The sequence below is a fragment of the Vipera berus genome (assembly GCF_964194415.1).
Source record: "Vipera berus genome assembly, chromosome: 2".
Taxonomy (NCBI): Eukaryota; Metazoa; Chordata; class Lepidosauria; order Squamata; family Viperidae; genus Vipera; species Vipera berus.
Window position 1 is genome coordinate 81,432,262 of NC_138203.1, and position 15,036 is coordinate 81,447,297.

Sequence of the window (15,036 nt, forward strand, 5' to 3'; positions counted from 1 at the left end):
AACTAATGCTGAAAGAGGCAATCTTTAAAATACTTAGGATTTACAATACATGAACTTCTGAAGGATGTTTTCAGAGGACCGTAATGTGTACTATATAAATAAGCAGAAATTACACCTCAAAGGACTCACATCTTTATGACTTGTATGTACGATCCTTATGTTTTGATATCACCAAAGTTCTGCACTAGTGCAATTACACACCCAATAACTAATTATTATTGTAATAAGGTGGTGGTAATATAGGTAGGTTTGATATTACACAGATGAATATTACATTTTGCCCCTCAGCTGTCTCTATACCGATGCTTTTCAGATGTGCAATTTTTGGAATTTCCATCCCAGTTGTGAAGGGTACCAAACTGGCTATTTAAATTTGAGACGTCTAAGCCATGAACACAATATCCACACCTACCCCATCAACTCTGGTTCCATAGCTTGATTTGACAATCAAGATTGCATATTAATAAACCTGTGAAAACACATTCTTATGTTCATTAGAAAAGGTCAAAATAGTACAAAGGAGACATAGTGGTTTTAATACAGATTCTGAGTTCTGGTTCAGATGAAACATTATAAGAATATAATACAATTGTCATAAAGTTAGATCTTGTGCTATATCATTTTACCAACTCTAAACAATCAATCTTCCATGCAGCTGAGATTGCATTCTTTGCCAGAAAATAGGACTATTTGAAATTAATTGAAAAAGAATTTATTTTGTTTCAGCATACAAAATAACTAAAGTAAATTGTTTTTTTAAAAAAGACACCACTTACCAGCTCTTATTCTACCAGAATTTTGTGGAAAACACTCTTCACTTTCAATACACAAATGCAGCTGAAATGTGTTTATTCCATCCTCATTCTCATCAAACTAGAGAACTAACATTTTATAAGGATGACTGATGAGCTACATGCAAGTCAGAGTTAACAGTCTACTGTAATTTCAGTAATATTCCCTTTACATAGTTAACCCCTCCACCCCCACAAATTCTGTACATCAGCTACTATTTTTTGTGGCTCAAAGGACTTTGCCTTTTTAAAAACAAAGAAAAAAACACATGTCCAATATATAGTCAAAGTTATGTTGGCCTGTGCTCCTTCCAACAATCTCTCAAGAGTTTTTGCCACAAAATTTAGTTAGAAAAGTCAACATTGACCCCACCCGCAAAGCACACATTTTGTGCTCAATTGAAATGAATCGTGTTGAATGTGCACTGTTAAAAAAAGTTGAAAGACAGCCTTTAGATTTTCAAACATTTCATATAAAAATGCTAACAAAAATGTAAAAAACCCCCACTCAAACATCTCCCGCCACGCTCCAAGATCACATCATATGCCTGATGTCAAAAGATTTCAAAAACCTCCCATCCCAACAATTGCACATTGAACAGCTGGACTTAAAAAAGAACATAACACTTCAAGTATGTTTCATGCCAATCATCAATAAGAGTCATAACATTACTGAAGAAAAGTACACTTGTTCTTTTGAAAGCCTAAGATAGACTTCCGTAGTTTAGGTCAAATATCTTAATTTAAAAATAATTAAAAAAACACATTCACACAAATACATACACACAAAAGGAAATAATTTCTTTGGACTTAAAGAAACAGCGTTAAGAATTCCCATTTGATTATGAAGAAATAACCTTATTACAAACTTAATTTTTCATACTGCAACATACTGTGCGCATAGAACAAGGAAATCCATTAGATGTTTCTGCAGGATGATTCTGTAGCAACAGATGACAATCTGGTAACTAAGCAGCAATTGGAAATACAACAGGCTTTCAAGCACAGCTTATTTTGAAAAGGCTAACAAATCCTTCAGATCTAAAAGTAGTCCTTAAGCAACATCTTCTATCAGGATATCACTTGAAATCCCTACTTTAATGGCTTCAGTAAGAGAAGGCCTCTATTCTGCCCTCTTTCTTTAAATGGAGTTTCACTTTGTTTTATGAAATCACTTTTGTTCAAGATTAAAAAAAATACTTCTGAAAATTAGGGCAGTGATGTTTAGTAGATAATTTCTACTAAAAGAAAGGTGTTTCTATTGGGTGGCTGTTTTTTTTAAAGACATCGGTTTACCATTAAAAAATTTAAAATGGTATGACAGATACTGTTTAGGAAGAAGTCCAATCATCTCTGGGGGAAAAAATGGAAGGAAGTTTTCAGGTCGTCCCCAGAGCAATACACACACGAATGTATTATTATTATTATTTTAAAAAAGAAAGGATGGGGGTGGGGGAGAGGTTTACAACTCATTTATTCACATTCAAGCGTAGTATGTATTAATTATGCAACTGACATTAATCTGATTAACCAGTAAATTCACTTAAGAGCCCTATTACAACTGAATGTGAAGTATGATGCATACAAGTAATGAAATTTAGAAATAATTTTCAGCATGTTGGCCATAAACAGTTCCAAATCAAAGACCTTCTATGCTGTGAAAACTGAACTGGTATTCCTCTTATGGCAAACGTCTCCTTGTAAAGTTACGCTTGTTTCTAAAATAATCTTAAAACAGATGCAAAAATATTGACGGGAAAGCAATTCTGAATGGGGATAGCATATTGGTACATTTGAGGGTTTTTTTCCCCCCTTAATAAAAGTTCTACTCATTTACTGACTATAGGAAGTAGGTGAGAATCTTGTTTTGTTTTGTTACATATGGTCCAGAATGAACATGTTAATGATAAACTGGGTAATCCTGCGGCAGTAGACTGAGCATCATCATCATTATTATTATTATTATTATTATTTTTAAAAAAGATGGATAGGAGATTTTTATGCCTTACCCCACAACTAATATCTTATTTTCGGGAACCACAGACATTGAAACCAAACAATGCAGGGGGTTTTCACACCGTACTGGCAAAAAGGTCGAGACAAAGTGGCATCAAAGCAAGAGTAAGGTCAGAAGACCTGTGACGGTGGTGTGCTGGATCCAAGGAGCATCTGTGAGACACAGGACATTGTAGTGTCTGGTAGTGTCAATTCCCTCAAGGACGTCAGAATATGCATATGCAGTAATAAATAGATCAGTTATGTAATAAGGCAGTGTGTTGAACATGCATTTATCTTGTGGCCTGGAGTACCACAGAGAGAGACACATGATACCATACACATTCATTAAGTGTTTTTTTTTCAAGGCTATCCAGGCTAACTCTTCCAGAGCATTTCCTTGGTGAGAAGAGCAATTCGCTGAGGCTTGTCATTTTTCTTCTCCTTTATCAAGAGATGATGAACTGGCTTTAACAAAAAATAAAATAAAAAATAAAGCTGAAGAGAGCTGTTGGGGTTTTCGCACCCTGGCTGCATCATTCTGAATGTTTTATTATTATTTTTTCAGATTAAAAAAACAAACAACAGCAGTTTTTGATGCAGCTACAACTGATGTCCTCAGGACGCTCCAGATGTTTCCAGGTAACTCTGTAATTTTCTAACTGTGGTTTTGTCCAGTGAGCAAAGATCAAAGTCAAAGGTAGTGTTTGTGATGTGAAAATGTCCTGTTTCTTCTATAAGATTTACAATCTGTCATTCAAAAACAAAAACAAAAGGTTAAGTTTAAACACTTCTGATCGTCTCATCCGTAAGATTTTTCAGATAAAATAGAGCACCAAATTGTTTCTTTGCCCATGGCCCCGAGCATGATAAAATGAATGCCAACCATAGCCTCATGCTTGTTGTAACCTTTCTTAGTTTTTATTGTTTATTTCTCTTAAATCAGGCAGACTGTTTGTAGAGTGCTACCAATCTTTCCAGGCACGTATCCTACAAATTGGAGAAACGAAGTAGCAAACTGACTAGCAGCTCTTATTTGGCAATTCTCAATTATGATTTTGCTTGATTCGGCTACTTGCTGACATGAAAATGTCTCACATATAACATAATTTACTATGATCTACTGAAACCTTTTCTGAATAGTGATGTTCAAATGTATTGGAGATGACAATTATATTATTTCAAGTGGGTTTAGCATTCTTAAAGTTTCATCTAGAGGCCTTTTCTTCCTCTTCTATTCAAAAACTTTCAACTGGGATTAAAAACAACCTAGATTATGCATCCTGTACATGCAAAGCAGGGATGCGGTGGCTCAGTGGGTTAGGACACTGAGCTTGTCGATCAGAAGGTCGGCAGTTTGGCGGGTCGAATCCCGAGTGCTGCGTAACAGAGTGAGCGCCTGTTACTCGTCCCAGCTTCTGCCCACCTAGCAGTTCGATAGCACGTAAAAATGCAAGTAGAAAAATAGGGACCACTACGGTGGGAAGGTAACAGCGTTCCATACACCTTTGGCGTCTAGTCATGCCGGCCACATGACCACGGAGACGTCCTTGGACAAGCGCTGGCTCTTTGGCTTTGAAACGGAGATGAGCACCGGCCCCTAGAGTTGGAAACGACTAGCACGCATGTGCGGGGGAACCTTTACCTTTACATGCAAAGCACATGCTCTGCCTATGAATTACTAGAACTATTCCTAACAATCTAATACAGTTTAATTTGCATACACTATATATCAACGTATAAGGCAGTGGGAAACATGATATGAAATGCGCAAATGCTATTTACTGGGTGTTTCTCCAATCATTATATCCAAGCAAGCAGCCATACTATAAATAAAATAAAAGTACAGGTAGTCCTCGACTTACAACATTTCATTTAGTGACGGTTTGAAATTACAACGGCATTGAAAAAGTGACTTATGATACATTTTTCACACAACCATTGCAGCATCCCCGTGGTCATATGATCAAAATTCAGACGCTTGGCAACTGACTCATATTTATGATGGTTGCACATGTTCCGGAGTCATGTGATCACCTTTTGTGACCTTCTGACAAGTAAAATTAACGGGGAAGCCGGATTCACTTAGCAACTGTGTTACTAACTTAACAACTGCAGTGATTCACTTAACATCTGTAGCAAGATTGTAAAATGGGGCAAAAATCACTTAACTGTCTCACTTAGCAATATAAATTTGGGGCTGAATTGTGGTCGTACGTTGAGAACTACCTATATATGCTTTTGGTACTTAAGGAATAGCAAAACCTTAGAACATTTTGAACTGAAAGACACAGAAATATTAAGAGCTATACTATTAAATGAGCAAGAAGCAAGCAAGGAATTCTAGTGAGATAGCCCAACTGAATAACCTGGAACTCTGTAGTATTAAGTCTATATATTTCCACCCATGTAGTTCCAGATCAGCAAGAGCTAATGAAATGTTTAACCAGTCCACAATGTGAAACATATAGCATTGCTAAAAATTAAATGTCAGCCTGCTGAGAAGCACCATGTTTAAAGTAGACATTCATTTATTTCTGCCATACTGTTTTATATAGTAACTTTGGCTCCAACACTCCACAGCTTGTGTCGAAGTAATGAGTTAGGAATGTAATTCTAAAATATGCTTCATTTAACCCCAGCTAATAAACCAGCCCAGGAAGATTTCTAGAAAAAACTTTCAGAAGTATATTTTTTTTAAAGAATGATCTATATTTGATATGCCTTTCTGTGATACTCTGCCAAAACAAGCCTTTCCATTAACTCCCTTGATAATAAATTTAAGGAATTCAAAAGCTGTTAGGAAGTGTTAACAGATGTATTTTTAAGCAATGCAGTACTCTTTAGAGGGATGAGAAATGAAACCTCGATTTGGTTTTGATTACTATCTATCCTTTTTAAGCTCCTAAATAAAAACAGCATGAACATTGGGAATCCTGCTTTTCGTAAGGGCCTCTTGGAAATATAGTCCCAATATCACAACTGAGTCGGATGAATATTCACATTTAACAGAGGTATATATAGCTCAAGAATACAGCCAGTAAACCTGAGGGCTTTTCCTGACTACCTGCCAAAGGAAACCAGATTTTTATATTGGCACTTGTATTCTTTATTAAGAAATATTTTGGGAGGAAATAAGATAATGGCTGGCAAGATTTCAGGTTATCAGTTTTAAAATGACATTAAAAATAATTCAGCTGAAGATTTAGGATGCAAAGTCTAAGAGAGTTTTATTTGTTTTTGATGAAATAAACTGCACTTTGTTGTTTAATATATAGCTCTGGTTTCCCTTTAATTTCACTGCAGTCAATCTGGCAGCAGCAATGTAAATGCTTCTATAACAGAATGTACAGAGAAGGACTGGTTTTAGCATTTTAGCTACAAATGATTTTCTTTCAAGCGTCTAAGAATAGGAAAAAATTGTCTGGTAAATCTAAATGTAAAGCCAGTCTGGTCTAGTGGTTAAGGCACCAGGCTAGAAACCAGGAGACCATGGGTTCTAGTCCCGCATTAACCGTCAAAGCCAACTGGGTGACCTTGGGCCTGTCACTCTTTCTCAGACCAATCCACCTCACAGGATTGTTGTTGTGAGGAAAAATAGAAGGAGGAAGGTGGTTGTATATGCTCACTACCTTCAGTTATTTGTAAAAATAATAAAAAGATAGGATAAAAGGAATGGTAAAGAGAGCCCATATTGTCCAAAGACATTTTCTATGGTCATGTGGCCACCTTGATACATGCCGAGGAGTACCAAAGTGGTAACTATTTATCTACTCCCATTTGCATACTTTTGGACTGCTAGTTGGGCAGGTGCTGGGGCAGGTAACAGGATCTTATCACGTCACATGGTTCTCAGTTCTCAAACCTCGACTGTCAACTTTCCAGCCAACAAGCCTGGCATCTTTAATCACTGAGCCATCGTGTTCCCCAAAGATGGGATACAAATCAATAAATTATTTATGAATAATAAAAATTAAAAAAATGTTTACCTCCTTATTTATTAAAAAATAAATAAAGTCAGGATATAAATGAATAAATAAATAAACAACATACATTTTCTCTCTCTTCATATTGGCACCTAGAGTAGTTTCAATAGTGAGATGAGCTGAACACAAATTTAATAAATAAACACTGGGAAGGGTTAGCATTGATTATAAGATATATTGATGTTTGATAATCTGCCATTTAAATGATAAGTTACCAAGTGAGTTAAAATCTGAAATAGAAGTGCATCATTTTCTGATTTAGGGATCAGCTAAAGTTAATATGTTATCGTGACAATAAGCCTATCATTACCACAACACTCAGGGTGAGTTAGTCATGGGCTTTGAAGCATTATGACTAATCAGATTTCTCAAATCTGAAGCCTACACACTCATATTAATTGGTCCAGCTGAGCACTGCTTTCAGAAAAAGTCAGCCTGCAGAGAATCATCAAGTGAGATTGCATGTAGCTTCACCACGTGATCAATCAAGAACTTAAAGACTTAGAGCAGGCATGTCAAACTCGTGATGTCACGTGATGTTGCACGATGGATCGGGACTTTTTCCCCATTGCCGGCGGTGGGGTGGGCACGGTATTGGCATGACGCATCTGGCCTGTGGGCCAGCAGTTTGACATGCCTGACTTACGAGTTTTAAATAAATAAACAAATAAATAAATAGTATGAAGGAAAAGCTATATATGTCATTTAGTGTATATCCTCAGCTCACTACCTTATATGAAGGTCCTCAAATAGTAGATTGGGCTTAGAAAGAGCAACTGGCCTGAAGCCAGGCAGTTACTGCAGTTCCATAATTGAAGATGGACATGAACCTAAATTGCAACACTCACCAACAAAAAAGAAGCAAGACTTTGCAATGAACAAACAGATAAATAATTGCTTTTGTAGATCATGTCATTTATATTTGGGTGTGTGTATGTAGGATAAAGGCAGAGAGAATGAATACATATTATACTGGGGAATGTTTATTATTATTATTATTATTGTTGTTGTTGTTATAGAAGTCAATACTCTAAGCAGTGTTAAGTGCAGAACATTCTGTATTTTTAAATTTTCATAGTGAAGCACTAAATTTCTGTGAAAAAAGAATTGTTTTCCTGTTGAACCACACCAAAGTAGTAGTGCACAAAGTCCATAAATAAGTGAAATTAACTAATTCAAATTTCAGTATTGCAGAACTAAATTGAAATCTGAATTATGTGAATTCATTTAACAGCTTCTGAATGTTTGGTTATAATTTTAACATTCAGGAAATTCATTTCAGTGTGAAGTATGCTTTTGTAGGACTGAATAGGTTATAAAAAATGGTGAGACACTAATATTTCGTTCTTTTAATAAAATTTTAGTTTTGGAAAACAGTTTAAAAGATATAGAAGTCCTCACCTGTTGCAGTATATGTCTTTCTCTTAGAGTCATTAACCTTCTGTGAAGCTCAACTAATTCATCAAGATATGCCTGAAAATAATTACAGATTAAAGCAAATAAGACAGTTTGTCAGTTTATGAAACTTCATAGTTTTGCTCACAAATATTTGCAATGTTATACGATCTCACCAACATAATAAACAATGTACAGTACATGTAATACAAAATGCTAAAGGAATAATTAGGACCCAGATTGTTGGGGGCAATAAGCTGACTTTGTAATAATGCCGCTGGGGGGGGGCGCGAAAGCCCTAATAAGCAGGCATATACATAGAATGAAGGCTATTGCTAAGCACATTTGTTTGTGCTTAAATTGTAAGCCGCCCTGAGTCTTCGGAGAAGGGCGGGATATAAATGGGATTTAAAAAAAAATTAAGAAATATTTAACTAAGTCACATGCCATTTACATATAGAAGTATGTACAAATTTACACTTTTATGTAGGTGTTGATTTCAATTAACTTTTTTGGCTAAATTTAGATTCTAAACTATAGAAGCACGATTTAAAGATTTGTTTTCTATTTACCTTATCACAATCACCATTCTTTATCTGTTTTTCAGATTTACTTTGTTTTATAGGACTCTTTACTTCCAGAATCTACAAAATGAAGAGTAAATAAGGACATTACAAATTTAAAACTGAAGTTTTAAACTATGGTGGCCAGATGCCTTTGTTCTGCAGGCAGGTTTAAAGTCAATTTATATATCCTATCTATATCTCATGTTATATACCTTAAGAGTAGTTTAAACCAGAAAATAAAGCAACAAATTAATTATAAACAAATCTGAACATCAGAAAAGATTTTGGAATTATCAACTAAATCAATACTAGTGGAAGAACTTTCAGTAATGATTTAGTAATATGCTGTGTCTAGTACCAACTCTTCAATTTATTTACAGATAAATGTGCCATATTAGCTTTTAAATAGATCACGGTACTTGAATTTTGTTTCTAAACTTCTACAATACTAGAATTATATCCATATGTTGAAGTCTCTGTTTTACATATAGTTCTTCTACGAGCAGGGACCTACCATTTCCAGAACAGTTTCAGTGAGCATTGAATCTACTTGAGCATTGATCTACAAGTATTCATTTGTCTAATCAAGTTAAATCAATAACTTTAACACAGTACTTAATAAGTGTCAAGAATACAGAGACTTTTGAAGTAGCCAGACAATAACAAAATCTAAGTAACAGAAAATAACAACAAATTGTTGCTGCCTACATTGTTTCATGTATGCATATGACATTACTTGAAAAAGTGTCATTTCCTGACTTTCGGTTATGTTAAAAAGTAATAATTTGAGCTAATTTCCAATGAAATTAAAAATATGACTGATTTGTAATAACTGAGTCACAGATCATTTTATACTGGGAAGTACAGGTGATCCTTAGAACTGATACTTGCACTTACAACCATCACAGCATCCCCATAGTCATTGATCAAAATTTGGGTGCATGGCAATCAATATGTATTTATTTATGATAGTTACATTGTCCCAGGATCATGTGAACACCATTTGTGATCTTTCCAGATGGCTTCTGACAAGCAAAGTCAATAGATTTGTTTAATGAATACACGATTTACTTAATAACTGCAGTGATTTGCTTAACAATTGTGGCAAAAATGATCATAAAATCGGGTGCTGCTCACTTATAGGGGAAATAAATGTTATGCATCTCAAACTAAAAAATAAATGTATCATTACACAAATATTTGGAATATTTTTTTACAGAAAATATTTTGGGTTATAACAGCACAAAGCAAATTCAGTAAGATCTGCACAACCTGGAAAGATTCAGGACTAATTAACACTAATCATTTATAAAACTAAAGAAGGCTCACAAAGTTAGGAAAATAAAAAATGTTTACTGGAAAAATTAAACAACAGAGACTGCTGTGCTTATGCCAAAACACAATACCTGGTTATTGTTGGTTTTTAATAAAGGTGGAGGATCATGGTGTAGAGGTGAAGAAGCAGAACTGCTATCACTGTCACTTCCATCACTTAAACTAACCCTGAGCAAAAAACAAAAACAGTAGAGGAGTGAAAAGGTAAGCAGCAGGTAGATTTTGGTAAATACACAAATAAAAAATTCAAGTGTTCCTAATTTACTACAGATTACGAAAACTCTATATTATATTTTTAAGACTACCACATCTTATCTGTCATGGCTAGAGTTTGACATTACTGACAGCATACTAAGACAGAGGTCCCAATCTTTGCACCTTGGCAGCCCGGCTGGGGGGAGGAAGGGGAACTGTGCTGCACGAGTGGCGCGCTGGTGCGCATGCGCATAGCTCAACTTGTGCAAGTTGACCTGCACATGTGTGCACATACACTGGCCCACCGCTCACACAAGTTGAGCTGCTTGCACACGTGAGCATTCCAGCCCGCCACTCAAGCAGCTTTGTTCCAAATAGGACACTGCCCGACGGTTGGGGACCCCTGTATTAAGATACCAGACGTAAGAATCAACTTAAAGGAATTAAGTTTAATATGCTCGATATATTATATATTCTGGTATGGCAATTTGAATTAAATAAATTATACCAAATGTGCGTAAGATACACATTGAAACTCTGATTCAAGGCAGAGGGATTTGTTCTCTCCAAATGTCCATTAAAGCACCTACATCAGCATTTTCTTCATTTATGCAACAACAACAATACCAAATGATACAATTTGTCATTACCATAAAATGAAAGAAATTTACACAAATCCTTTAATTTGACTCATTTGCTATACAAATTGCTGAAAATAAAATAAATTCAATTTCTGGATGGAGGATTTCTTGGGAGGTGTCCTGTCTGGACTGTTTTGGATGCTATGGATATGTCCATTATTTGAGAGGAATGTCAGACGGACATTTGTCCCTTGCATCCAACAAAGTCAAGTTTCATTGCAGTTTGATCAGAAGATAGTTCTGCAAAAAGATGAGGGTGTAGGAGATGACCAGGCTGAATCCAAGGTAGGAGTCAAATGCCTCATCAGTCTTGAGTCCCTTCATGCCCGCAAGAGATCTAAGTCCAGCCCATCTTGATCTCCATTGACTTTTATCTATTGCCGATTTGCTTTGACCATTAGTAGTTCAGATTCCTGTAGAGCAGTAGCTTGCAATAACCTTTTATATTCATTTGAACTGCCTGGATTCCTGATTTCCTGCGCTTGACAGGAGGTATTTTGCAGAAGGTAAGGGTGGTGGAAATACTACATTCTCCATAGCATTCTAAAAAGAATGAATGATGGGTTTGGGGAAACGACCTTATTCTGAAGCTAAAACACTTGCCCACCACTTGCGCAGCCCGATTCTAACAGGCCATAGCCTGGTACCAGGCTGCAGCTTGGTGGGGTTGGGGACTCCTGACTTAAGGAACACACAAATATTGTTTTTATCATGGAGAGACAGTGGTGGAGGAACTGTATTGGAGGGAATTCAAAAAGAATATTTTCAAATCAGGGAAACAATAAAATAGCAAGTGCAGTGTAACGTAACTATGTGAAGCACACTAGGGCAAAAAAATATTAATTTCATAGATTTCTGGCCACTTATGTCTTGAAGTTTAATCCCTTGCTTTGGCACGAATCAAAATTAAAACATCCTTGAAAAATGTGTGCCGAGTCAAGGGGATCCCACAAAGATAATTTCTTTCACAGTCAAACCACTTTATCTCTTAGGAAGTCACCATCTACGCCAGAGGTGTCAAACTGCCAGCCCACAGGCCAGATGCATCACAACAAAACTGCGCCTACCCCATTGCCGGCAATGGGGGAAAAGCTCCGCTACGTCGCGAGTTTGACATGTCTGATCTACGCACTCCTTCAAATAAGTCTATTTTCCATAACCAAGACCATTGTTACGTATCCTGATCTTTGGGATGACAAAAAATCGGTCATGGCCTTCTTATATGACATCACATATTTTAACCTGACTATACTGCTTTTTAGTTGTTGTTTTTCTGAAAGCTAAAACTTTCTTTAGTCTCTCCATATGGGACTTAATTTGCAGTTCCCCGGTTGATCCTCACTGTGCTTTTTTTTACATCTGTCCCAATTTCTCTGAACTGTACTGAAATTGTGGAACAGAGAACTGAATATAGTAGTGAAGTGGAGAATGGAATGGAACTATTACATCTCATGAAGTGGAAATTACATTTCATTTAATGCAGTTCAAAACCATGTTTGCCTTTCCCCCCCTTTTGCAGTCACATTATACTCAGTATTTAAGTTGGCAATCAAAAACAGCTTCAAAGTTTTCCACAAGTACTTTCACAAAGCCAGACGTTCCCATCTTATAACTGATAATTTAACGTCCTTTCCTAAGATACAAACTTCCAATTAGCCATTGTTAAAGCTGACTTCTTAAATTCACTGTATATGGCCTAACGAATGAAAAGCACAATGCACACACAAGAGAGAGAGAGAGACGGGGGGGGGGGGGGGAGAGAGAGAGAGAGAGAGAGAGAGAGAGAGAGAGAGAGAGAGAGAGAAGGAGATTTTACTCATCTTTCTTGGCATGCTGAGCTTTTAAAACAACCTCCCAGATTCTTTCTTAAAATGTCTAAAATTTTCTTAAATCCCTGCATATTGCTTTCTTTTTAATATGCAGTGTTTTAATGAATCTATTAAATATTTCTGCCTTATCTCAAAATCTAAAAAAAAATCTCTTTACTATCTTTGGCTTGCTTTAGGCTGTCAAATTATCTGGAATTTATTTTTCTAATTCCTAACCTGCGCACTCTACTTCCACCGTGAGTATTTATAGGTCTTTCCATCTCAGAGTCATTGTCATTCTCATCTGCTTCATCAGATTCATCTTCATTATCATCAGAATGCAGATCTTTCATTATAGACCTCAAAGGACCTAGTGAATAAAAACAAAAAGGGACACAATTCAACAATAGGAATTCACATGAAGCCTATTTATGGTTAGCTTTATAATAAAACAAGTCCTAACAAAATTTTTAAGAAAGGAGAAAGGAAGATCTGATCATTAAACAAAAGATGCACTGCTTGGGGGAGCTTACGAAGCAAATGCTTAAACAAAAGTAAATTTATTCAAGGACCAGTTGACTTAAAACTGGATTATTTCTGTCAACAAGGAGATTAGTGTTTTAAGTGTTTGCAGAATAAGCCCCTTGGAATGTTAAGTAAAGCAACTTGGCATTCTACAGACCCAAATGAATCTTTAAAACAAAACAAAGCAAAATAAGATGCTGTAAAAGACCCTTAAAGGTATCTTATGCTGAAAAAAATCTAAAGAGGCCACAGTAACAGTACATTTTGCTAGACTAATCCGTGTATTGAAAGTCATAGTCTAATAAATCACTGTGATTACAAGTTGCTCTAGCCAAGGCATTCTTTGTCTGCCTGTTTTTGATCTACTTAGAATATAGCTGTCTTCTTTAGTCTAAGGTCAATATCAGGTCAAGCCAGCTTTTTGCATGCTCATATGTATAAAGTGTGTCAATTCCAATAGAAGAGACCTATTTTTATCCAAGAACTGGATAGGGGACCCTAGGCCTCCTACACTAATGAAGCTGTATTAAATAAAAGTTCCACAATTAGATACTTAAAATGTGAACATATTTTAATAACATTAAAGACGTTTACATAGAAGCATTAGTTTCCAGAAGGAAACTGATTTAATCTGCTTAGAAGTTGGGCAGCAAGAAGAAAACAATCTTTTGAGCTAATTTTTGAACTAAAGATCTAAAAATAATTCTGCCACTAAAAACAGAATAGTTTAATTCTTCACATCATTATTAGTGGTATTATTAATTACAATTTGATATGCTGCTCTACGCCAAAATAAAGAGGGGCTGTTGCTGTTGAATTACTAATTGTTTTATTAATTAATTCAGAAAGGCAAAAGATCTATATGGTTTGAAGAGAAATGGATTAATTAATTTATCTTTCTTTCCACAATGTTCAAAATAGCTAAAATAAAGAAGCACTAAGAAAGCACATTTTAAATATATAAAATAATCACAATCAGGGTTTCCTGCACAATCATAATAATTGTTAAAATACACTACAGAAACAGGATAAATTCCAGTTATGTGTGTCCATAGTGTTAAACAGAAATTATAATCCAAACTAAGGCTGTAGTTTTTCATTAAGAAAGTATTAAAAACTGCATGCCACCTTCCAAAACTATTTTTTTAATGTGGCTTATAAAAGCTGTATAAGGAATTTGTTTCTGATAACTCAAAATAGGTCATGTCTTAATGGACTGGCATCATAGTCATTAGTCAATTTTATACTTTGCAGTAAGCCATAATTTTTTGTGTTTGTTTAGCAGCCATTGAGGCTAAACCACAAAGAGTTGTTTAACAAATAATGTTTAAAATAAATAGTGGCTTAATGCAATGTGTGAATGAAGCAAGAATTTTCAAGTAACGGTACTAACAATTTAGCTTAATCTTGATTTCATTCATTTCCAAGGGTGTCTCTGCTTAAAAGAAAGATAGGCTGTTTTATTTTGTTTCCATGTGGTTATTTACTTCTTCATTTATATCCCACCTTTATTCTTTTTATTTTTTATAAGTCAGCAGTGAACGTACTTAATATTTTCCTCCTTCTACTTTCCCCACAATAACGATCCTCTGCCAACTCAACCCTTTTTAAATTTCTTGTTTATATCAGAATAAATAAGATAGCAGAATAAAAGGCAGAGAATTGGAGAAGATCACAAAGTATCAAGATTTAAAAAGTTGAATGATTACGGCATAAACCTGTGCATTGACAAAATTTCCATCTATCAATTATAAAAAGTCACACTGCTTGGATCCAAACATTGCTGATACATTATGACA

General features: G+C 35.5%; 1 protein-coding gene across 1 annotated transcript in view; it reads right to left on the bottom strand.

Annotated features, from left to right (window-relative positions):
* Positions 1-700: 700 nt before the first annotated feature.
* The window catches only part of MLLT3 (MLLT3 super elongation complex subunit), a 115,058-nt gene continuing 100,722 nt past the window's right edge, over positions 701-15,036 (bottom strand). The window contains exons 8-12 of the mRNA XM_081319842.1: positions 12,950-13,082; positions 10,140-10,236; positions 8,740-8,811; positions 8,174-8,245; positions 701-3,536 (exon numbers count right to left, since the gene is read on the bottom strand). Of these exons, the coding sequence (XP_081175968.1) occupies positions 3,405-3,536; positions 8,174-8,245; positions 8,740-8,811; positions 10,140-10,236; positions 12,950-13,082 (506 nt within the window). The 3' untranslated portion in view covers positions 701-3,404. The remainder of the gene's footprint in view (positions 3,537-8,173; positions 8,246-8,739; positions 8,812-10,139; positions 10,237-12,949; positions 13,083-15,036) is intronic.